The sequence below is a fragment of the Dipodomys merriami genome, unplaced genomic scaffold (assembly GCF_024711535.1).
Source record: "Dipodomys merriami isolate MVZ:Mamm:240054 unplaced genomic scaffold, mDipMer1.0.p SCAF_16, whole genome shotgun sequence".
Taxonomy (NCBI): Eukaryota; Metazoa; Chordata; class Mammalia; order Rodentia; family Heteromyidae; genus Dipodomys; species Dipodomys merriami.
The window spans coordinates 564528-587053 of record NW_027202937.1 but is presented as its reverse complement, the minus strand read 5'-3'; the positions used below and the strand labels follow the sequence as shown (position 1 = coordinate 587053).

General features: G+C 40.8%; 1 protein-coding gene and 1 non-coding gene across 2 annotated transcripts; one reads left to right on the top strand and one right to left on the bottom strand.

The window, feature by feature from the left end:
* The first annotated feature begins 4044 nt into the window (after nt 1-4044).
* LOC138828545 (small nucleolar RNA SNORA40) lies at nt 4045-4168 on the top strand. Its single transcript, XR_011372293.1, has one exon. It is a non-coding gene; the product is annotated as a small nucleolar RNA SNORA40 (small nucleolar RNA).
* An 895-nt stretch (nt 4169-5063) lies between these two features.
* Nucleotides 5064-22522, bottom strand: Mmut (methylmalonyl-CoA mutase). Its single transcript, XM_070023566.1, has 13 exons — nt 22416-22522; nt 20452-20872; nt 18967-19334; nt 17904-18061; nt 16493-16664; nt 15231-15479; nt 14543-14654; nt 13520-13635; nt 11574-11689; nt 10522-10653; nt 9361-9508; nt 7230-7397; nt 5064-5288 (listed from the first exon to the last, which is right to left on the bottom strand). The coding sequence occupies exons 2-13, from the start codon at nt 20831-20833 to the stop codon at nt 5160-5162; spliced, it is 2250 nt and encodes a 749-aa protein (XP_069879667.1). The 5' UTR covers nt 20834-20872; nt 22416-22522; the 3' UTR covers nt 5064-5159.
* Between the last annotated feature and the right edge of the window lie 4 nt (nt 22523-22526).

Here is a 22526-nt window from a genome sequence, read left to right as displayed (position 1 = left end):
GAGCATATTTGCAGCCAGTCTTTCCCAATTTAAATGACTGTATAAGCCATGATAGTGAGGTCAGAAAATAGAAAGAACAGAAATGAGAAATGAAAGAACAGATAGTTATCACTAAGGAAGAGACTAACGTTGTGCTGCCACGTTGGAGACGTAGCTGGAAGCACTGGCATAGTTGTTATAACTCTAATTGAATCCTCTTATTTGCCCATAACATGTGTGTGTTCAGTTTAAGCCTTGTTTGAATCAGGCCTTGGGCTTGTGACATCCTGCTAATGATGTAATCATATGCTCTGAACAATCTGTTTCTGTTTGTCTGGGGTGCAATTTCTTTGGACTCTGCCAAATAGCTACAAACATCAGAACCAGTTCCATAAGGCATGCAAGTAAAATGAAATTCAAAATAATGGGATTTAAGTAGGGAGTATTGAAGGACTTTCTTGGTGATCCTAAATTCTCCCCTGTTCAGGCCAAGGTTATCAGGACCTGGTGCTCATGCTCTTGATTGTAAATCAACACATATAGGGACCTAGGGCCTAACTAGAATCGAGTGTAAAGTACATTTATTAGACCCTGATTTTTTTTCTCTAGCTGCCTCTAGGAGAACTCCGCCTTGTTAATTTGCTTTAAGATGGTCATAAAAGTGGCATCGTTAGAAACAAATGTTCATGGAAAGGAGACACAGGTTTTTCTTTAGGCTAACGTTCACTGAGGCCAGGAGTCAAACCTATCTTCAGTAAAGTCTAGAGAAATTAAGGTGATCTTTCTGCACAATGCAACTTCCACTCCCGAAAGGTGGGACCTGGTTCAGCTGAAGAAACTCTTAAAAATAATCTATTTTAGTCCACCTAATTTCTATGATACATTCCATTCCATAATACTTTTTATAAAAGAGGCCAAAGTCAGAAACCATTTTTTTAAGTGAGATGAGTAGAGGTGATTCCCTGGCACTGTCTGACCTTCTGTGAATACAGCAATCCAGATTTGGGATCATGCGAAGGCTCCTTCAGGCCTCCAACGGTCATTTAGCATGCCGTGCAATCATACTACTTCACTGCATAGGGAGGTGGGAACGGTTGCTCCGATGTGCGTAGCCAGGGCACCGAGTCGGCCCCCTCCTTAGTAGCTAATGAAAGGACATCGGGAGACTCCCTTCAACACCTCGTCTACATTTTATTTTTTCTTAATGCACCAGGGATTGCACAGAGAATTGGGTTTTGTGAAAGCGAGCAAGTGGCATGTCTCTTGCCTTCCCTTGGGGGGGGTCTGGCTTCTATGTTTATGATACTGTATGATATTGTTTCTCAACTGACAAGGTGACTCAAATCAAACCCATTTTCAGAACTCCTCCCGATGGGCCGCTGTAGATGTCTGCATATTACACGTCCACACCTTGAACACCGACTAAACAAATACCACTCCATACATTACTCCTGTCCTCTCATATCTTTAGACGTCAACAGAAAATTGAAAACCTGATTTGCTTTATTGCTAGTATTAAGAGAGCACAAAAAGAATAAAATAAAGTCCTATTCATTATGTTATTGGATAACCTACAAATTTGCTTTCTTTCATTCCTAAGGGATGTAAAGCTAACATTGCTTCAGTTAACATAAAGAACATTCTAGTAGACTACTGCAGTATTAAGAACACTGAGGCTTACCTGGACAAATTTGTGGCTTGTTCCAAGTGCAAAAGCTGATAAGAAAATAAAACAGAACTAGAAGCTGCATCTACATAATGTGCAAGTCCACAAAGTCTTCCACAGCTCAGTATGTTAGACTTGAGCGGTTCCCTGTGTACATTCATGAGAGCCTAGAAATGCCAGCAGGGGAGCACACACCTGTAATCCCAGCACTCAGGAGGTTAAGGCAGGAAAACAGCTAGTTTGAGATCAGCCTGGGCTGCAAAGGGAAATTTTGTGACCAAAAAAAATTAAAAAACAAATGGAGGAAAGTAAAATCTATTCCCAAATTGGGTAAGAATCTTACAAACAGAGCCCTCGTGGCACGTCTGTAATTCTAACTACTAAGGAGTCTGAGATGTAGAGGATTATGGTTTGATGTCAGCTAGGGCAGAAAAGTCCATGAGACACTATCTCCAAAATAATCAGAAAAGAACAGGGTTAGAGGTGTGAGGTAGACACCAGCTGAGTAAGAAGCCGAGAGAGTTGCGTACCTGAGTTCAAACACCAGCCCTCCTCCCTCCGAAGGAATCTCACAGACAGAAGTCGGAGGAGGCAGCAAGCGTCAGCCCCACCTGCTCACACGCACATACACGCTCACATGCGAACACGCGTGCTCGTCAGTGTGGAGATACCCAAGCTACCAGCAGGAATCAGATTTCACATACGTTGTTTCTTATCACATTCTTCCCTTTCCAGTCTCCATTCCCTAAGAACCAGGGCTCCTGAGGCTTTCCTCAGAAAGCATCCTGTTGGACACAGATTGGACTCCCCTGGTTCATGAACCAAAGCTGGCCTCGTGAAAGCTGTATCTGCTCTGAAGGTGTACACTGGTGCAGGAACATGGACAAAGGCCAAGGCTGTGACCAAAAGAGCTTACTGTCAGGAGGCTGAGAAATGAAGATACGGGTTCAGAGCCAGCATGGGAAGACGGATATTCAAAACGCTTTATTTCCAATTAATAAGCAAAAACCTGGAAGTGAAGGTGTGGCTCAAATGGTAGAGGGCCAGACATAAGCAGAAAAAGTCAAGTGAGAATGAGAGACCCTGAGTTCAAGCCTCAGTGCCAGCACACGCACGCGTGCGCATGCATGCACGCGCACACACACACACACACACACACACACACACACACACACACACACACACATGCAGGCGCACACACAGAACCCATTGTAAGACAAAGCTTAGATAACTCCTTCTTCCTTGTATTACTCACACACTTTGCCTTCACCTATCCTTATCCTGTGTGCACTCCCTCCCAGATCAAAATTCATGTGTGTGCCAGGCACTATGGCTCATGCCTGTAATCCTAGCTGCTTTCAAATTGACCTCAAAACCCAGTCACCAAGGGTGACAGGAGCATCTACGTAGATCACCAGACACAGAGAGGGCGTCTCACACCAGGGCTTCTATAAATGGCATCACTTCAGATGGGATGGCAGAGCAATCCTGAGCTTTGGGTGACACCTATAGGCACATCAGAAGAAAAGTAAAGGGAGGACCTGGGGAGCAAAAAGGAACAGAGCTATTAAAAAAGGAAAATCTCATTGCCTTTTTTGAGACTTCACTTCATAAAAGCTAGTGAGGCTTTGTAATCCATTCCTATGCATATCCTACTTTAGCCTCAAATGTGTGAATGTCTAGAGACCTATGTATTTTATCATGTCCCCGTGTATGTGTGAGTGGGCATGTGTGTGTGCATAACCATTATTATTGGAACAAACACTGGTACTCACTAGACACTATGTTGAAAATGAACTGTGTATCTTATGAGTGGAGACGAGAGGAAAACACTGGGAGAGCACTAGGTAAGGGGAGACAGGGTTCAAAAACATTGTACTCATTACCTGACTCGTGTAACTATAATCCTTCTTTATATCACCTCTACAATTGCAGCAAAATATTTATAAAAAAGTAATAGAGCTGATATATTGTACTCATAACCTGCTGTGTTAAAAGGCAATTCCTTTGTATAACTAAAGATAATTTTTAAAAAGGATAAAAGTGATTTGAAAAGATCTTTAAATGCTGGGGACATCTTTCAGAATGATAACCACAACACAGACAACAATGTCTTAGCAAATAATATAGATTGGAGAGATAGAGATGACATAGACATATGTACATATACAGACACACAAGGTCTTCAATTGCTAATATGACTTGTTCTAGTATGGTGGGGTAAGAGCTGATGTAAATCTGACATGAGTTTACCAGGCGCAGAAGGACGCTGTCTCATGTAGATCTACTCATTAAAGGTATGTTATAAAATACGTCATCCATAAGCACTTGTGTGTGTGTGTGTGTGTGTGTGTGTGTGTGTGTGTGTGTGTGTGTGTGTGTGTGTGTGTGTGTGTGTGTGTGTGTGTGTGTGTCTTTCTTTAATTCGTAACAAAGCCTTAGAGACAGGTGCAAACAGTAAATCCTCCTTGGCAACCCAGACCTCACTGCTATGAGATTTTGGTACATGTAAGAAGGAATATGATTCCGACAACAGTTGGCAATGTGAGGGTTTGTTTGTTAACCACACAGTTGCTTTGAGAATAAAGTTGATATAAAAGCAAAAAAAAAAAAGAAAAAGAAGTCACCCGAAGAACAAGTGCCCTCTGATCTGAGCGTGAAGGGAATGTTCACACGCCTCCCCTGCTTCTATCTACACCTCCGTACACACCACGAGTGACACTCCGCTGGGTTCTAAAACTAGCCTAGCATGAACTCATTAACTCCTTTGTTCATGCTAAAAGTAAACTATGCCTTAAACAAATATTCATTCCAAGCTTTAATACCTTCATGAAGGTAATTCTGGAAGAGTTTAGCTGAGGACAACAAGTATACTTCATTTTTCAACACAATATTTCTCCACTGTGTGTGTGTGTGCATGTGTGCACGTGTGCACACCAATCCTGGTGCTTGATCTCAGGGCCGGGGTGCTAGCCTTCAGTTTTTTTTGTGCTCAAGATTAGTGATCTACCACTTTCAGCCAGAGCTCCACTTCCAGCATTTTTTTTAAGTAAATGGAGCTAAGAGTCTCACAGGCTTTCCTGCTGGGCTGGCTTCAAACTGTAATGTAATAGTCAGATCTTAGCCTCCTGAGTAGTTAGGATTATAGACATGAGCCACCAGTGTCCAGCTCTCAATTATTTTTAAAGGTTATTATTGTATTAATATTACTATTAATTTTATTTTCTGTTGCACAAATCAATGTGGACTGGTCACTTTAGGTAAATTGAATTTGTAAAACAAATGTCAAGTCGATTTGTAGGAAGTATTTCTAAGTAATACATCACTATAATTTTCCAAAACATGTTTTGTATTCTCTCGAGGGTTTTTAAAAACACTTTGTTGTAGTTAAATCATACACATTTATCATCGGACACCATTCTTGCAATATGACATTTTAATGTAAAGCTTTCAAAGAAAGTAGATATCAGGTGTTGGGATCAACTTGCAGACCTGGCGTCACGCTCTTCTCTGATCACACCGACTGCTGTTTCTTCTCCAGGCACCGCTCGATGTCGTCCAGCACCTGGAGGGCGGCCTTTGGGATTCGAGTTCCAGGGCCAAATACATTGGAGACCCCGACCTCATACAGAAATTCATAATCCTGCAGAAAGACAGATTAACTCACAGGATGTGGCTAGAACATACTCCTTTATGACCAATAACCATCACCCGTGGCCCGTTCCCCAGCCCGCAGGTCAACGAGACCACTGTGAGCTGTGTGGTAGACTCAGCTATTTTCACCACCTGCCAGTGGTTAGGTTAAATTTAGCATCGTGCTATAGCTTCGCATTCGCCAGGCTCTTTACTTCCTCCCAGGTGTGTGCACAGGTAGTGAATGGTGACACACCGAACTCGGCCTTGTACATATGTGTGCTACATGAAGGGGCAGAGGCAGAGTGCGCGGGTTAAAAAAAGTGGAATGACTAGTTTGGAGGAGTCAAGTGGAGCTGGGGAGAAAGAAGAGCACAGATGTCCAATTTCTGCTTCCCCACCCAGCTGCTGGGGTGGCCGGCAACCAGACCCAGGACCCTGTGCTTAGACCCAAGTGCTCTACCATTCACTCACCCAGGCTTGGGCAGCACCTTTGCTAAAAGGCATCCAATCTGCATTCTCAGGTGATCATAACAGACGATAAAGTCTAAAGGCATGCTAATCATCCTCCAATAATTCCCGTCTATCTCTATTATAGCTTTGCAGTATTCATGCAAAAGTATTATTTTGCACTGACATTTAATACATCTGATTGTCCCTCTGTTCTTTGAGTTTCTGAGAGCTGAGATTATGGTAGAAGACACTCAGAATGTTTCACTGCCCTTGAGCAGGTACTGTAGACTGCAAGAGGAAGTCTCAGAAGAATACCCAATAAGACATGCAGTAACAATTGCTTGCATACTGGGGAGAGGCTGGCTGATAGGTTATCTTCTTTACTCCTCTTGAGGAACCGTATGTCCCACTTATCCTGACATCTGCTACGATTCTTCCAACTCAACACTTTTTCCACTTTTCAGTTAAAAAAATGAAAACTTGGTGTCATCAGAGACTGGATTGGAAATTGACCCTTGTGTAGGTAAATTCTGTAAAAACCAGAACTCAAGTATGTGGGCAGTGTCCTCCTACCCGATTCACACATTAACTGACACCACTGAGGGCTATTAGCCTTGCTTCTTCTTCTCTAAGAGGAAACACATTGTTAAAGTCCCTCCTCCCACCGCCATTCAGCCTGTAATTTTTCAGAATGAGCCAATTCCACTGGCTGCCGTTAAGGCATCTTTTTGTCCACAAGCAAGCGCTACTTCAAGTCAAACTAGCTAAAATAATAAATGGGTTTTTACAAAACCATGTACTGTAACTGCTGTATCTCTGAGGTAGGGAAGAGATGAAGTACGGAGAACTTGGACAAGATAGCTGGTTGAGAACAAAAGCAAACTTCCTAATGCTCGCTACACAGCCCAGAAAGAGAGTTCTCACTGTGCCTCTCGCTGGGGCTGGACATGATCGCTACACGAGCAGCTCTCTTTGTGAGGTCTTTCCCTCTTTCCCTTGCTCTTTCTCCACTACTGTTTACTGAACATAACAAAGACATCTATCACAAGTTACTGGTTTGCAAGGATTTAAGTTTTCTTACAGGTTGTGTAGACTATTATGTTAAACATCCTGGATCAAAATATCGCTCTGGTAAAAAAATAACTCTGCTTGGGCTGAGAAGGTGGGTGAATGGAAGGATGCTTGCTTTGCATGCATGAGGCCCTGGGTTCGACTCCTCAGCACCACATACGCAGAAAAAGCCAGAAGTGGTGCTGTGGCTCAAGTGGTAGAGCGCTAGCCTTGAGCTGAAGAACTGAGGGACAGCGCCAAGGCCCAGAGTTCAGGAGCCATGACCAACAACAACAACAACAAAAAAAATGTATCAAAATATCTCCACTCTCCACAGAATTTACTTAGTAAAATCACAAGGGAATAATTTTCCTCCAAATCGAGTTTTACAACTCAACCTAAGCCATTATTGCTTTGAATACCCACTGCAGTGCTGGAAGGAAGGTACCTGTGGTGGTATGACGCCCCCACACATGACAAGAATATCGGACCGTCCGAGGGTGGCAAGCTCCTTGATGAGCTCAGGCACAAGGGTCTTGTGGCCCGCGGCCAGTGTGCTCACCCCCACCGCGTGCACATCGGCATCCACAGCCTGCTGGGCCACTTCACGGGGAGTCTGGAAAAAGACAAAGCACAGTTTGCTACTGGCTAGCCATGAGGAAAATCAGTCTTGTTGTGTGGGTATCACTCCGTATTTCATCGCTGTTAAAATTGCAAAAAGCACTGAACTACTGATGCAAACACTGTCCATGAGGTTGTGTGCCTAACACCAGAAGTATACCAAAAAGTATTCCCCGAGGAATCTTCAAGACAAAGAATGCATGGAAGTAGTATCCTTTCCATTACACCTGTTGACTTCATTATCAACTGACACTGAGTGACAACATTGTAAAGCACTATGATACAGCGGCAGTGGAAAAGTTAAAAGTTAAACTCAATGTAGTACAAAAAAGTGAATGAGAAACAATGCTGCCAGTATGGTGAGGAGCAAGAAACTTTAGACTCTGGTTCTTCTACAAATACACCCAATTGGCAGCAGGATGTGGGCTCCAAGGCTTTCATGAGAGCGCTGGAAATAAGGCCGGGGTCACCACGCAGTACGTGTGTGACAACGAGAAGGAACAGCTTCACACCCATTCACAGGATGTGGGGACTTTCACAAAGTTCTCAATTAGTACTCGCGAGAGTCTGTCTCCTCTGAGCACTAATGCTTTCTCATACTGCTTTTCCAATGCCTATGTATTTAACTTACTTCACAGAAAAGGCTAAAGTGTACAAGTTCCTCATGCTAAATGTAAAATTTTAGCAAGAACATCACACATCAGGACCACTGTCTAAAGTACCAAAGAAAAAGCAGCCATCTGTTAATTTTTTGTGCCTCTTTGTTCAGGTAGTGGGGACACTTGCATGGACATGCATAAACTTCATACCGCATGTTAGCAAGCACCCTGACTCTGTGAGAAACATTAACATTGAAATCAAACTTCGTAAGAGAAAACGTCATATTCTTCCATTTTACTCCTGAGGTCTGACCTTGCCTCAGGAGAGGCTTCCACTGTTTCTCATCCGGATTCCTGGACTTCTTAACTAGACTCCCTGCGCATCTAGCTACAGTTGCTCTCAACTCTTGTCACACAGTTTTACCAGAAAGTGAATTTTCTGAAGTATAAATTGGACTGTGTTGCCAAACCCACACACAAACCACTGGGATGGAGCGGAAGGCTATCAATCTCAACCCTTTGTGAAGCACACATTCCAACGCTACTCTTACAGTAACCTGAGGACATCATGCCTTCTTACAGCTCTCTAACTGTCCAGCCATCCCTCCTTGCCTGATTTGTTCTTGGCTTCGGAAGTTACAGTTCAAAGGTTCCTATGATACTTGAAAGAACCAAAGTTGCTCCTTGTCCGTGTTATAGTTACAGTAGCAATCATACTATGTTGTGATTACTAGTAAGATAGTCTGTTAGGAGGCCAGTACCTCCTTGGGGACAAAACCTCATCTTACTCACATCTGGCATAGAACTGCACACTTGAGGCAGATAAAGCTTACAGTATAGAATTTATTCAAATGTATTTTCAGCCAAAGATGTATGTTGTAGAGTATACTATCACTCTGTGAACAACTTCCGTTCCCTTGGGCAATAAAAAATTAATGCCTGTCTGTGTCCAATATTCTGTAACTAAAATACTATGATAAAGTGAGCAAAGACCCTTCTTATGGATTAGGTTTACTCTACAATTTAATTTCCTTTCCAAACACTTCTTCCTAATCCCATGTGAACGCTCCCATAAACCATGCGTCACTCTCAGAATAAAGTCTTTGAAAGTAAAACTCCAGTTTCTAAAGCCTAGTAAAAATTATACTTCTGAGCTGGTATTTACTATTATGAAGTCTGAGTCCACATTCATTGTACTTTTATTTCTCTCATAATTACTTCTAACACATGAACTGAAAAACAGAATGTATTGCACATGTGCTTTAATAACTTGAAAGCATCATCCTGGCATCGTTTTTCTACTTTAGCCAGATGTGAGTTGTGGTATCCCCCGAGACTTCTCCCAGCAATTGTTAGTACCTGAAAAAGAGGGCCGATGTCCACATCAAAACCAAGATCAGCAAACCCTGTTGCAATGACTTTGGCCCCTCTGTCATGGCCATCTTGACCCATTTTTGCCACAAGAAGACGAGGTCTGCGACCCTCTCGTTCCATGAATTTATTCACTCTAAGAAACATTTTAAAAAGACAACCATTAAACTGGGTGAACTGAACTCTCTCCCATTTGGAAGCCAATTTGGGAGATGACACAACTCTGAGCTGAGCACACTGAGAACATCAGTAAAGAAAGATGAAAGAAAAATGATCATTTCTTCTTGAGCAACATACAATATGCAAATTTAGTTAAGTATAAAGTTACAAGTGCTTTACAGTCCTTTATACCAAGATGTGACTGTCCTCACCCTATGTGCCCTCCAATGTGTGAACACGACACCCATAACAACTACAATGTGGATTCTTATAATGACATATACTCAAAACACTTTCCTGCTTTCAAGGACAAATTGAAACAAAACTTGAGAAAGCACTACTTCAGTTTTTATTTAAAGAAAAGAACATGTTTCTTTTCACCTTGTCTGCTTTAATATATATGTATATATACATGTATATATTACATAATATATACATCTATCTGTATATGTATATTACATACATATGTATTAACTCTAAAGTTTTAGAAGGAAGCTTATTACAAAGGTTGAAAACAATCAACTTCTAGAGTTGGGTTTGAATGGTTCATGTCTATAATCCTAGCTACTTGGAAGATGAAACCTGGACGACCGTCATTCAAAACCAACCTTGGTGGAAAAGTATGAGAAACCTCATCTCCAAAATAACTAGCAAAATGTTGGATTAGAAACATGCCTCAAGAGGTAGAGTGCCAGTCAAGCTAACAATCGGAGCCAGCTTGAAACTCTAGTTTAAGCCCTGATAGTGGCTTTTAAAAAGTCTGGCTATCTATCTATCTATCTCTCTATGGATCGATCTAATCTTCACCAAACTGACAATATGTAATACTGTCACAAGATAAGATGGAAATATAGAATAATTGATTATATCTTTCAGATGTTAAAAACTAGCTTCTTTTTCTAGTTTTAAAAATTCTTACTGTTGAATGGTAACCCCTTTGTAAAACTACTGAAAGATAATAAAATAATTTTAAACAGAAAGAAATCTCACCTCTTGATGGTAGATGAAATCTCCTTACTTTCTCCAAATTCCTGGCGATACGCTCCACTTACCATACGGTCACTAGCTTTATGTTCACCAAATACCTTTTTCATAGCATCTGTGATTTCTCCAACCGTACACCTAAAATATTACATGGAAATTCTGGTGAGAGCATTATTTTACATATACTTATTTACCTAATTAGAAATATTTCATTACTTAAGTAAAATAGGCTGTCATAAACTTAAAGAACAAATGCTTAACTATATAGAAAAGCATCTTCCTTCAGAATACTTATGCAAAAGTGATTCTGTCATCTATTTTCAATATCTACCAACCAAAAATAAAACCTAACAATTACAAATAGACAAGTATCTGAAGGCTAATACAAATGAAGGCTAATACAAATACTGAACTTGGTAAGACCAGAAGAAAACCAAATAAAGCAGGCCAAGATGGCGGCAAGAGCAAAGAGACTGGGAATACATTTGAAAAAAGTCCTCTGGATCTCCATCCCTTATCCCTTTGCCCTTTCCTAATGGCCCCTCGGCTACTTTTGACTTTAGAAAGCCTCTCTGGCTTTCTCAACAAGGGAAAAGGACTTGGGGGTGTGTTATTTGTTGTTCATGGTTAGAATAATTCAGAAGAGATGACATAAGGCATTCTTGTCAATTCTCAGATAAGCGTTGCCACTCCCTTATCAAAGGCTATTTATATCAAAATAGTGCGTATAACTGCGATGATATGCTTGAGTACATCAAGTCTTGACCTGAACATTGTAAAATGTATTTATTATAACAGCATCAAATGTGCTGCCACAGAGAAATGTGCAATGCACATCTATGAATGTTTCAAATACTCAGATATTTGAGAACAGGAACTGAATTTATTATAGTTTCCTTTCCACTCTTCAGGGTCACATGGTTTAGAGGATCAGCCTTTCATCTCAGTAGACTCTGAAAAGTGGAGTCTTTAGAAATACTACAGTCTAAATATGCAGTATTTATACACTAATTCTAAATACGCAGTATTTAAAAATCTCCAAACGTCTGTCTCCTCACCTTGCACGAGTCGCATCCACAGCAAGAGCCAAAATATTCCCATCGCCACTGGCAGCACACTGGGTGAGCGCCTCAAGACACCGCTGAGCCAGAACTTGGTCCCTGCTGGCTTTGATCTTATGGGAAGAGTCAAGGAAAGGGACAGTTTGTGTGAAAGAGGAGTAAACAAGCAATCAGGAGACTAACACCATGTTAGCCCTGACATATGTTGTATTGAGGTTCTTCCATCATCTACTAAACTGCAAAAAAGAGGGAATAAATGAAGAAACTAATATGTAGAACTTCATTCACTAAGCATTTCCAGGAGCAATTTAACCCTGTATAACCTTACAAATCAAAAACCAGCAGGACAATAACTACTACTGATGTTTCAATTTGCTTTTTAGCCTTTTCTTAAAAAATCTCAAGATGCTGAAAACCATTAGATTGCTTACAGAAGACTACAGAAGAATCCTAAAAAGTAATAGTAAGGAGGATAAAATAAGTCATGCTAAAATTATATTAAATTAGAGATTAGAGAAAAACTATGTAATAACAAAACTGGTGTTGAGATGGCTTAGGAAAAATAGATTAACATTTCATGTGAAACTATTGCTGTAACCACTTGTACCACTTGTAACCACATGAGAAAAATATAAACTTCATCTCAGTACTGGAAAGACTGCAGGACCACAACTGAAATACCTTTTGGTATAAAGATATTTTTTATGTCCATGGTGGTAATTAATGTTAATAATAAAAGAAGTTTGATTTGGTCATGGTCATGACCAGGTTCAGTATTAGTAAAAGTTACATCAGAACTAAGCAAGCATCTAGAAAAAAAATGAAATAATGTGCAATGTTAGAGAACCTAACAAAGGATGATGTACATAAAAGTATGTGGTAAGTACCAACCATTATTCCTATAGGGTCACTGTTGAATTTCTCTTTCTTGCCCAAATAAGGCATCATTTATGTCAAGAGTAATCAGTTGGATTGAATGTGTACAGTTAATAAGTACTTACAATGTATGACAGAGGAGAAAAAGAATTTTCCAAACATAATAAAAACAGGTTTTTGTGGTCAAAGATAACAGAATATAATAGGCTAACTAAGGCTTTTTGAAAAAATGACAAAATGTGATAGAAGAATCACTATTCCTTAATGAGAATGAAAGTGGAAATAACATGACACATCTGTCATTAACTCTAATTTAAGAAACAGATGATGACAGTAATGTATTCAATGTAATCTATTAGAATTTTATGCAGCATTTCAACTGAGGAAGAAAAGTCTTAGCTTGGATCTGTTGATAAAGTGTAAAGAAAGTACGTCAAGCAGCCTTAAATTCAAATACTGACTCTACACTTTCTTTTGTTTTCATTTTGAGTGACGTAAACGGTCATCTGAGCATTAGTTCTCATCATGTAAACTGTGAGAGGCCTTGTGATTACATCATGGGTGTTTTGTGTTGTTTTTCATTGGTCATGGGGCTTGAATCCTGGGCCTGGATACTGTCCCCTAAGTTCTTCAGCAAAAGTCTAGTGCTCTACCACTTGAGCCACAGTACTGCTCTGGTTTGCTGGTGTTTAATTAGAGATAAGAGTCTCATGGACTTTCCTGCCAGGGCTGGCTTTGAACTGCGATTCTCAGATCTCGCTCAGCCTCCTGAGTAGCTAGGACTACAGGTGTGAGCCACCGGTGCCCAGCTACATTGTGGTTTTGAACACTAATATGAGCTTCACAAAGGTAGATATTATGGTTTAAATCACATAAGGTTTTGGTGTCAACAGACTTACGCTGGATCTTGGATGTTTGATTATTTATCATAAGCATGTTTCTCAATTTCTTAATTTTAAATGCTGAGAAATAATACTCACCTCATGTGGCTGTTGTAAAGATTCAGAAGGACAATGTAAACTTAGTGCCTAGAACATAGGAGATTCTTATAAAATAATAGTTAATACCTTTGTAAGTTTTTCAATCTGCTTCTTACGCACTGAAGAATTATCAATTGCCAAAACTTCTACAGTTTCTTCCTTTTCCAGCTGGTACTTATTTACTCCAACAATTACTTCAGAACCTGTTAATTTTCCCAAAGGTAAATCATAGCCCTATGATTATCATAGATTTTCCTTAACAGTTTAATACGATTAAATACTATTATACTTAACTTTCATGAACACCTCAGTTATAGATCAGCTGGGATGAAAGAACCAACAGTTACATATTGGAATCTCTATAGGGGTGACTTTTACTGTTTCCCATGCTACAAGCTTGCCTAAAGTCTCTGCTAAGCTTTCTCTGAGAACAAGCAGCACAGGTGCCATATAAGATTTAGATGGTAGAGAGGGAACTGACAATAGCTTTTCTCAGATCTTGTATTCTTTTATAGCCAATCACTTTTAAACAGAAAACAAATTACCTACACAATCAAGCTATTAGATTGTTATTCTTATCTAAAAACAACACAGGACCCCTTTCCCACTGATATTCCTCTTCCTTCCTCTACCATACTTAATTTGGTCTGTAATTATTTTGTTTTCTTGTTTATTTTCCCTTCTTAACTATACTCTGAAGTTTTAGGGGTACAGGCTTACATCATTCCTGTTCACACTTGCATGCCCAGAATAGTAAACGCCTCAAATATAACTTATAAAATAATATTCACTGATTGAATATACTCATTAGAGCACGAACACCATCCAGTGCCACTGGGAATGTCCACTTGCATGTGTGTGTGTGTGAAGAGGATACGTCCACACACATATGTACATATGCTTGCCTGTGTTCATTCATGCATGCAAAAATGTGCACATATGGATACAGATATAAGATTTTCAGCAAAACTCCATTTTTCCATTCTTTTCGTTGTATTGTTTTTTACTCTTTTAACTTAGTGTCCATTAGTCATAGATGTTATCTTCAGACAGGAACGAACACTTCTTTTGGAATACTGATTTCATATCTAACTTCTGACTTGCTCTTACCAGAGTCTATCCGTGCCTGTCTTCGGGCAGCACACTCTTCAATTCGAAGCTTAGGGATTCCCTCTGCCACAGCTTTAGCCATTCCACCAACTTCTTCAATTTCCTTTATGAGCTAAAAAGAAAAACGTATCAATAAAGCTGAAAAAAATATGAAAATGCAAATGCCAATTAGTTCTAAATGCTATATAAGTATTAGTAGTATAAATAAAATTACAAATAGAATGATATCAAATTTCTAATAATGTTAATGAAATTGTTGTGGTGAATAAAACTGCACTGGTAGGAAAAGGCAAAGTAGAGGTATGAATCCACCAAAACTCTAAACTGTCACATTGGGTTGACAGACAAGAGTACATACGTGTGACTTTAAATTATGTAGATGAAAAAGAAAGAAAAATATAGCTTATTCCAAGAAATAGAAAAAAACCCTTATTTGCCTAAGTTTTGTAATACTAGTAGGCTTTTCAACTCTTTGAACAAAATAACTTCGTAGAAATACAATTTGTATCTAACAGATATGAGCACTGAAGCCTACTCAAATCTAAATCTTTTTTCCTAAAACTTTTTACAAACTTTGTTACGTCTAAACTGATTAGACTTATACATCACAGTCATTGATCTCTTTAGGCCTACTGACCTTTATGAATCTCTCCATCTTAGAAGTGAGGTTGTAAAGAGGGACACTGACCTGCAAAGCAGCGTCGTAAACATCATTTGTGAGCGACTCCATCATATAGGACCCTCCCCAAGGATCGGCCACTTTGGGGATCCCAGACTCTTCTTGGATGATTATCTGTGTGTTCCTCGCAATTCTAGCACTTTTCACAGTTGGCAAACCCAGAGCTTCATCAAAAGAATTTGTGTGCAAAGACTGAGTTCCTCCAAACACAGCTGCCATTGCTTCTATTGTAGTCCGGATAATGTTATTATAAGGATCCTAAAATGTTTAGTTAAAGAAGCAGGGATTACAGCTATAGATAACTTAGCACAGGTACTAAGCTTTAAATTATGAAATAAACTCAAACTGATGACTAAGCAGGAATAAGAGGAATAACTAGGAGCCAGCCAAACACAGAGGCAAATGTCTGTAGTCCCAGTGCTAGGAGGCTGAGGGAAGAGGTGATTCAGGTTTGAGGACATCTGGGCTACACAGAAAATTACATGTGCACTTGGCCTATGGAAGGAGATCTTCTGTAAAGGAAAACAAAACCAAACAAAACAAATAGAAGAGCCAAAGGGTACCAAACGGGCACTCAGTGAACGATTAATGGGACAGATGAGCAGTAAATTGTAGGATGGAAATTTGGGGTTACACTTCACTGTATTCCTAATTGATTGGAAAATGTCTTCTGATTTTTTTTCAGCTTCCTTAGCTGTAAAACTAAGTGTATTAAGATGCGAAAAGATTAAAGTTCCTTCCAACCTGAAAATCTCTACTTCATTCATGAAGGCTTAAAGTGCATTATGTGTACAGCCTATTCATTTTTATTCACTTTGAAATGTAGAAGATCATGCAGCTTCATACTTATAAATCATTAACCTACTTGTATAATACATTATACGTATAATACATTTGTATAATACATTATACGAGTAGATATAATTTAAATTAGTTTTATGCAAGAATTATACTTTTAAAATTATATAAGTGAAAATTAATTGAAATTTTCCTCTTGCTTATCAACTTTTTTATGTTTTAAAAAGTAAAAAAATCTATTTACCATGGAAATCATTTATGATGTAAATGATTTTATATTGTGAACCACTAGATGGCACCAACTTCATACACGCAACAAGTGTGACAGAGACAAGTATGCACTATGCTTCTGTATATTTATGATTTTAAATAATAGGTTTGGTTGCTAAACTGCTCCCTGACCATGCCATGTTGCTTAGAAGAAGACACTTATTTTTCTCATTAATATTCTCTTTTAAATTACATAAATATACCTGCTCGGTAAGTGACCATCCTGAGGTCTGGCAATGAGCTCTTAGAAGAAGAGATTTAGAGTTCTTGGGCTTGAACATTTGCTCTATTAAGTGAGCCCACAGTCTTCTCCCAGCTCTCATCTTTGCTATTTCCATGTAAAAGTTCATCCCAATTCCCCAGAAGAAAGACAACCTAAAATAGCAACATGAAGTCCAGAATTTGTTCAGATGTAAAAATACAGACAATTAACTATGTGTATCACAGATTAAGGAAAACAAAATCAATGTCCAGATTTTAAAATTTGAATTAAAAGCAAGGCATATATATTTAAGTTACTGTAAACCTACAATGAGAAAGTATATTTCTATGTTTGCAAGAGAAATAGCTGTGATTGACTGTTCTAGTAAGCATGTTCATGTTGCAATTGATTTTCTCTAGACAGACTCGCCTCTTGAGTATTTAAAGAATGTTTCATTTTCTAAAATAAAAATATTTTAATAACACCCGCCATGGAAGGTGAGGGTTACCTATGAAGGTGTGTACTCTGCCAGTAATCCCACAACCAAGAGGAAGAAATAAGAAGACAGGTTTGAAACTAGCCTGGGGCCAGAGTCAATGAGCCCTCATCTCAAAAAAGCAAGCTTCAGTATGGAGCTTCACACCTGTCATCCAAGCTGGATAGAGGCCACGCCCAGGAAAAAAACTTCCATACTCTATCTGAAAAATAAGCTCAGCAGAGAGCCCTAGTTTTGTGGCTCAAATGGTTGAGTGCTTGTCTACCAAGCACAATGTCCCGTAGTCAAATGCCAGTATAGCCAAAAGGAAAAAAGATACAAGAAAATGAAAAGGCAAGAAAAGGGTTCAATATAGACAGAAGACATTTTGACCTTGAAGATGACATTAAAGGCCTTAGGAATGCACAGGCGTCCTAGGACTCCTAGGACTTTGAAGCCAGTCATTTGTAAGTGTGCATAGCCTGGCTTCCAGGGGCAGCCTTGTCCTTGGGCTCTCTGAAGGCAGAGGTAGGTCTCACTATGTACTAACAGCATGTATAAGCCTGTTTGGCCCAGGGCAAGCAAGGAACTGCTGAGTTGATTGAACTCTGGCTTGAATTTTTTTTTACCCTTAAATACTTCAAAATCTTCATACCCCTTTCTTAACAATCTGTTTAGAAACAAAAAATGGTTTCTATAGCACTGTATTCCATGTACACTATATCAGAGAGAAGATATCTATATTTTCAAAAGAAAAAATATATGAATGTCTCTGAGCCTTACATTCATATTTCAATGTATAAAATGTGCACGTTGTGTTCTCTAAATAGCTGGAGACACAATAAAACCATCAAAATCTAACATGACATTTCTACGGACAAGTTCACATTACCAGTGTGTCTAGCTGCTCCTGTGCTGCTTCTGAATATGTACTCACCTTGGTGCGAACTGATCGATTGTGAGGCCGGCTTGGAGTCCAGTTCTACAGTACTCTAAGCCATCTGCCAGTGTATAGGCCAGCTCTAGGATGGCATCCGCCCCTGCTTCCTGCATATGGTAGCCACTAATTGAAATTGAATTAAATTTGGGCATGTGCTAAAAATAAAAGAGAAAACAGTGAATAAAAATATTAAAAGGTTCTATTAAACCCATTTCTAAAAGCAAGTTCAACCCAAATTAGACTTTCCAATTAACTCACTCCATGATTGGTGGATCCATGAACTATTAAAACTATGTAGTTTTCCAGTGGGGGAAAAAAATTGTATCAACCACCTTTGAGGACTAACTGAAGACATCTTTCTTTTGAAAACAGGACTCTCAACTTACAAGAATTCATTATAACTTTGCCTTAATCTAGACATGCATAAATCTAATACAAGGAGTAAATAATATTTAAAAAACACTTGACAGAGAATTTCTCCTTGCTACTAAATTATGGTCTAATGTTAAGGTGCTGCAAAAGGGGGCACTGCTAAGCAAGAAGAAAACTGTGAATAATGGAGACAAACGGGTATGAACTGCTCAAAGGAAAATGAAGGAGGAAGAGGAGAATGTGTGTCTGTTGGGGGACTCCTGCTTCTGTTTAGGAACACAGTAAGATTCCCCTTCTCACACTGCTTTGATAAGGAAAGATGTGCCAATTCAGAGTGAAAGCAACCTTAGTGAGAATATGGACGTAAAGGGGTATCTCCTAATTCAGCTTTTAGAAGAAATAAAACAGATGTCTTCATTTCTATCTTAACATTAATGTCTAAAGTGCCTACATCTGAATTATGGAGGAAAATAAAGAAGTAAAAATTGTGAATTTCCTTGCTTTTAGCAATTATCAAGAATTGAACAACAAAGAAAATATAGCAAATGTATAGTGTCCAGATAATGAAGATCATAAAATTACCATACTAAAGACAAAACCTAAATATTAACAATATACCACCCAGACTTTATACTAGAATGATTACCCAAATTCAATTATAAAACTCAAGGTAAGTTACAATGTATACCTTTGCTGTATACTGGAAGATGTCAGCAATAATTTTCATGGATGGTTCTGGAGGAAAAATATACGTATTTCTGACCATAAACTCCTTTAATATATCATTTTGGATTGTGCCAGTAAGTTTCTCTTTAGGTACACCTTGTTCTTCTCCAGTTACTATAAAAGTTGCAAGAACTGGAATCACTGCTCCATTCATAGTCATGGAAACTGACATTCTTTCTAGAGGAATTCCATCAAAAAGGATTTTTGTATCTTCTACAGTGTCAATAGCAACTCCAGCCATTCCAACATCACCACGAACCCGAGGATTGTCTGAATCGTAACCACGATGTGTTGCCAGATCAAAGGCAACTGATAACCCCTGCTGACCAGCTAAATATATAAAGAAAAATGACATCAAGTAAACAGCATCAAAGTAAACTGATTTCATTAAGACTACTAAAAGCATCGGCTCGTTGCATCATAGTATATTTTTATAATATTTCATGCTCAGTTATATGAAAACAAATTTAAATACAGGTAATTAATTTCTTTAGATTCAGTTCTTCCCAAGATGCAAGTGTACAAATTGAGAACTGTAGCAATGAAAATGAATAGAAAGAACACAACACCTCACTTTCTCATGTCTGTCTGTGGATTTATTGTATAGGTTCAAGCACCAAATCATTATGGCTTTGTAACCTAAAAGTTTTTTGACAGTATTTCAAAACTTCATGGAATGATCTGCCTGTTCACAAACTTACAATAATATTGTGCATTTGAGTGTTTATTTACTTTTGTTCTTTAACATGATCTTAATAGGTCATTTTGACTATTCAAATATTCTGGGACACAGAATTATGAATACCACCCCTCAATTGTTTTCATGGTGCTCAGGGCAAACTCAGGACCTAGAGCATGGGAGGCAAGCACTCTACCACTGAGCAATCCCAGTTCTTATCCAAACTTTTTGAACTAAGCAATAATCTACACTAAGTAGAAGTTCAGTCCTACACAGGCAGTTCAAACTTACAAATCTTCAAATTTAGTGATCAAACGATATGACTGTACTATATACAAAAAAGATATTTACTCTTTAGCAAATATAATTTCCAGAGAACTGAATGCTAGATTGCACTGTACATATTAGAACCACTTTACCATGCATTACTTTCTTTGGGCACCATTTAAACCAACTTCTCCAGTTTCTACCTCAATAATACTAATTAGAAGCTTTTCAAAGCAAAGGCAAAGTCCGTGTATTTTTTCTTTACCTAATTCCTCTTGTATGATATAAAGTGTGATTTTTCTATCAAGAATTTTACACTGTTTTTCTCACTCATCTTTTTGAGTGTAGAAGCTGAAAATCTTTTTTTCAACAGTATAATTAACTATAAAGTAATAAAGTTAGTGTCATCTGTACCAAGATTAACCAGCCTCCCCTCAGAAAGTCAAGATCATGACGGGCAGGTCTTGTCATGAGGAATTACACCTGTCCCTCAAGCCCTACCCTTGATGTTGTCCTTATAGAACTTATTGCTCTCCTCCACAGTGCTGAAGCCTGCATACTGCCGGATGGTCCACGGCCTGTTGGTGTACATAGTGGGATAGGGTCCACGTGTGAATGGCTTCACTCCGGGAAATTCGTCAGGTAAGTCCTTCGTGTCTACCCTGGAATACAAGGGCTTGATGGCAATCCCCTCTGGGGTTTGCCATATTAGGTCATTGGGATTTTTGCCTTTTAGCTGCTTTTTTGCCAGGGCAGCCCATTCTGGGTGAAGGGGTTGTTTCTGGTGTAGAAGCCGCTGCCATGTGAACGTGGGGCCTGGTGATGGATTGAGGAGCTTCAGGTACTTAGGTGAAAATATCAGGTGATTCTTGGCCTTTAACATGGTGGAACATGGAAATACACCAAAGGGTCGGAAACTGACCTAGAAAAAGAAACGCAGTTCATAAACCTTTAGAGAGAGAGGAGCCACAGCACCAACATAGGGATTTTGCTAGTTAACTGAAGTCAAGAGTATCACTGATTTTTCTGCCCTGGCTGGCTTCAAGTGGTGATCCTCAGAACTCAGCTTCTGGAATAGCTAAGATTCCAGGCATGGGCCCAGGTGATTCAGGCCTGTAATCCTAGCTACTCAGGAGGCTGAGATCTATGATGGCTGTTACAATCCAGCATGAACAAGCCCAGGAGACTCTTTTCTCCAATTAACTACTAAGAAAAGCCAGAAGTGGAGCTATAGTTCAAGGGTTAGACTGCTAGCCTTGACCCTAGGACAGCGCCTAGGCGCTGAGTTCAAGCCCCAGGAAGAAGCCCCTGGAAGGAATTTACACAAACATATTCTGAACCAAACAGCTTTCAAGTTTGATTGTTCACGTATGGTTCTGAAAAGTCATCACCTCTAGTATTTGACCAGCAAAGGGCATGCAAACGAGTAATAATCGCTGTTGGTCAATGAACACCAGGAAGTGGAAACTTGTTGGGGGGGGGGGAGGGGAAGGCACGAATGGAGGGCGGAAGAGAGCAAATGCAGTTATTCCATGTATATCATGTAAACCCTGAACTCTGCAACTTGATGGTGGGGTTGAAGGCGGCGGGGGATGAAATTGTAACCTCTCTACTCCATGTTTTTTGTTTTGTTTTTTTAACTCATTATTGGGTGAAAACCACCAAGTGATTTTGACTTCCCGCCCACACAGAATCCAGGGCTTGCAGCTTTGGAAACGCAGTGTCTTCCAGAACAAAGCTGAGGACTCGTTCGCAGTTTCCCCATCTACGTCGGTTTAGACCCGTCCCGTCCCTCCAGTCCTCTCGCTCCTCACCCCACGCCTGTTTCCTCCCACGGGCTTGCTCAACATCCCTGCATCTCTGACAACCCGGGGCTTGGGAGGGGGGGGAGGGCTAGAAGGAACCGCGGGCGGGCCCGGGGGGTGGGGGGGAGGCCGCGGGGCGGGCACGGGGGGGAGGCCGCGGGGCGGGCACGGGGGGGGGGAGGCCGCGGGGCGGGCACCGCGGGGGGGGGAGGCCGCGGGGCGGGCACGGGGGGGAGGCCGCGGGGCGGGCACGGGGGGGGGAGGCCGCGGGGCGGGCACCGCGGGGGGGGGGAGGCCGCGGGGCGGGCACCGCGGGGGGGGGGAGGCCGCGGGGCGGGCACCGCGGGGGGGGGAGGCCGCGGGGCGGAACGGGGGAAGGGGAGAGGCCCCCACGTCCCTGCCCACGGGACCCTGGGCGAGCCTGGGAACCCCGAGGTGTCAGGGACACCCCGGCTGCAGGGCCCCCCGAACGGCAGGAATCCCGAGGAAAGTACGAAGTCTGTGGAGCCGGGGAGGGCAGGGGACTCCGGAGGCCGCGGGGCGGGAAAGGCGGCCGCAGGACGGAAGGGAAAGGACCGGGCGCGGAGGAAAGGACGAGCCAGACTCGGCGACAGGCGGGGTCTGCGCGCTCGACGCGCCCCGGGGCGCAGTCGCACTCACCGGCCGGCCCGCGGGCCTCGGCGGCGGGCGGAGCGGACTGGAGACCCCGCGGCCCACCGACCGCGGAACTCCCGCAACGGAGCACAGCCCTCACGCCACAGACCAATCAGG

Excerpts from the sequence above, each read along its gene's own strand:
- Mmut (XM_070023566.1), bottom strand. The coding sequence starts at position 20,833 with ATGTTAAAGGCCAAGAATCACCTGATATTTTCACCTAAGTACCTGAAG. Across the intron at positions 16,665-17,903 it reads ATCGATCAGTTCGCACCAAG|GTTGTCTTTCTTCTGGGGAA; the intron begins GTGAGTACATAT and ends TTGCTATTTTAG. Across the intron at positions 9,509-10,521 it reads ATTTCATCTACCATCAAGAG|AGTGAATAAATTCATGGAAC; the intron begins GTGAGATTTCTT and ends AATGTTTCTTAG.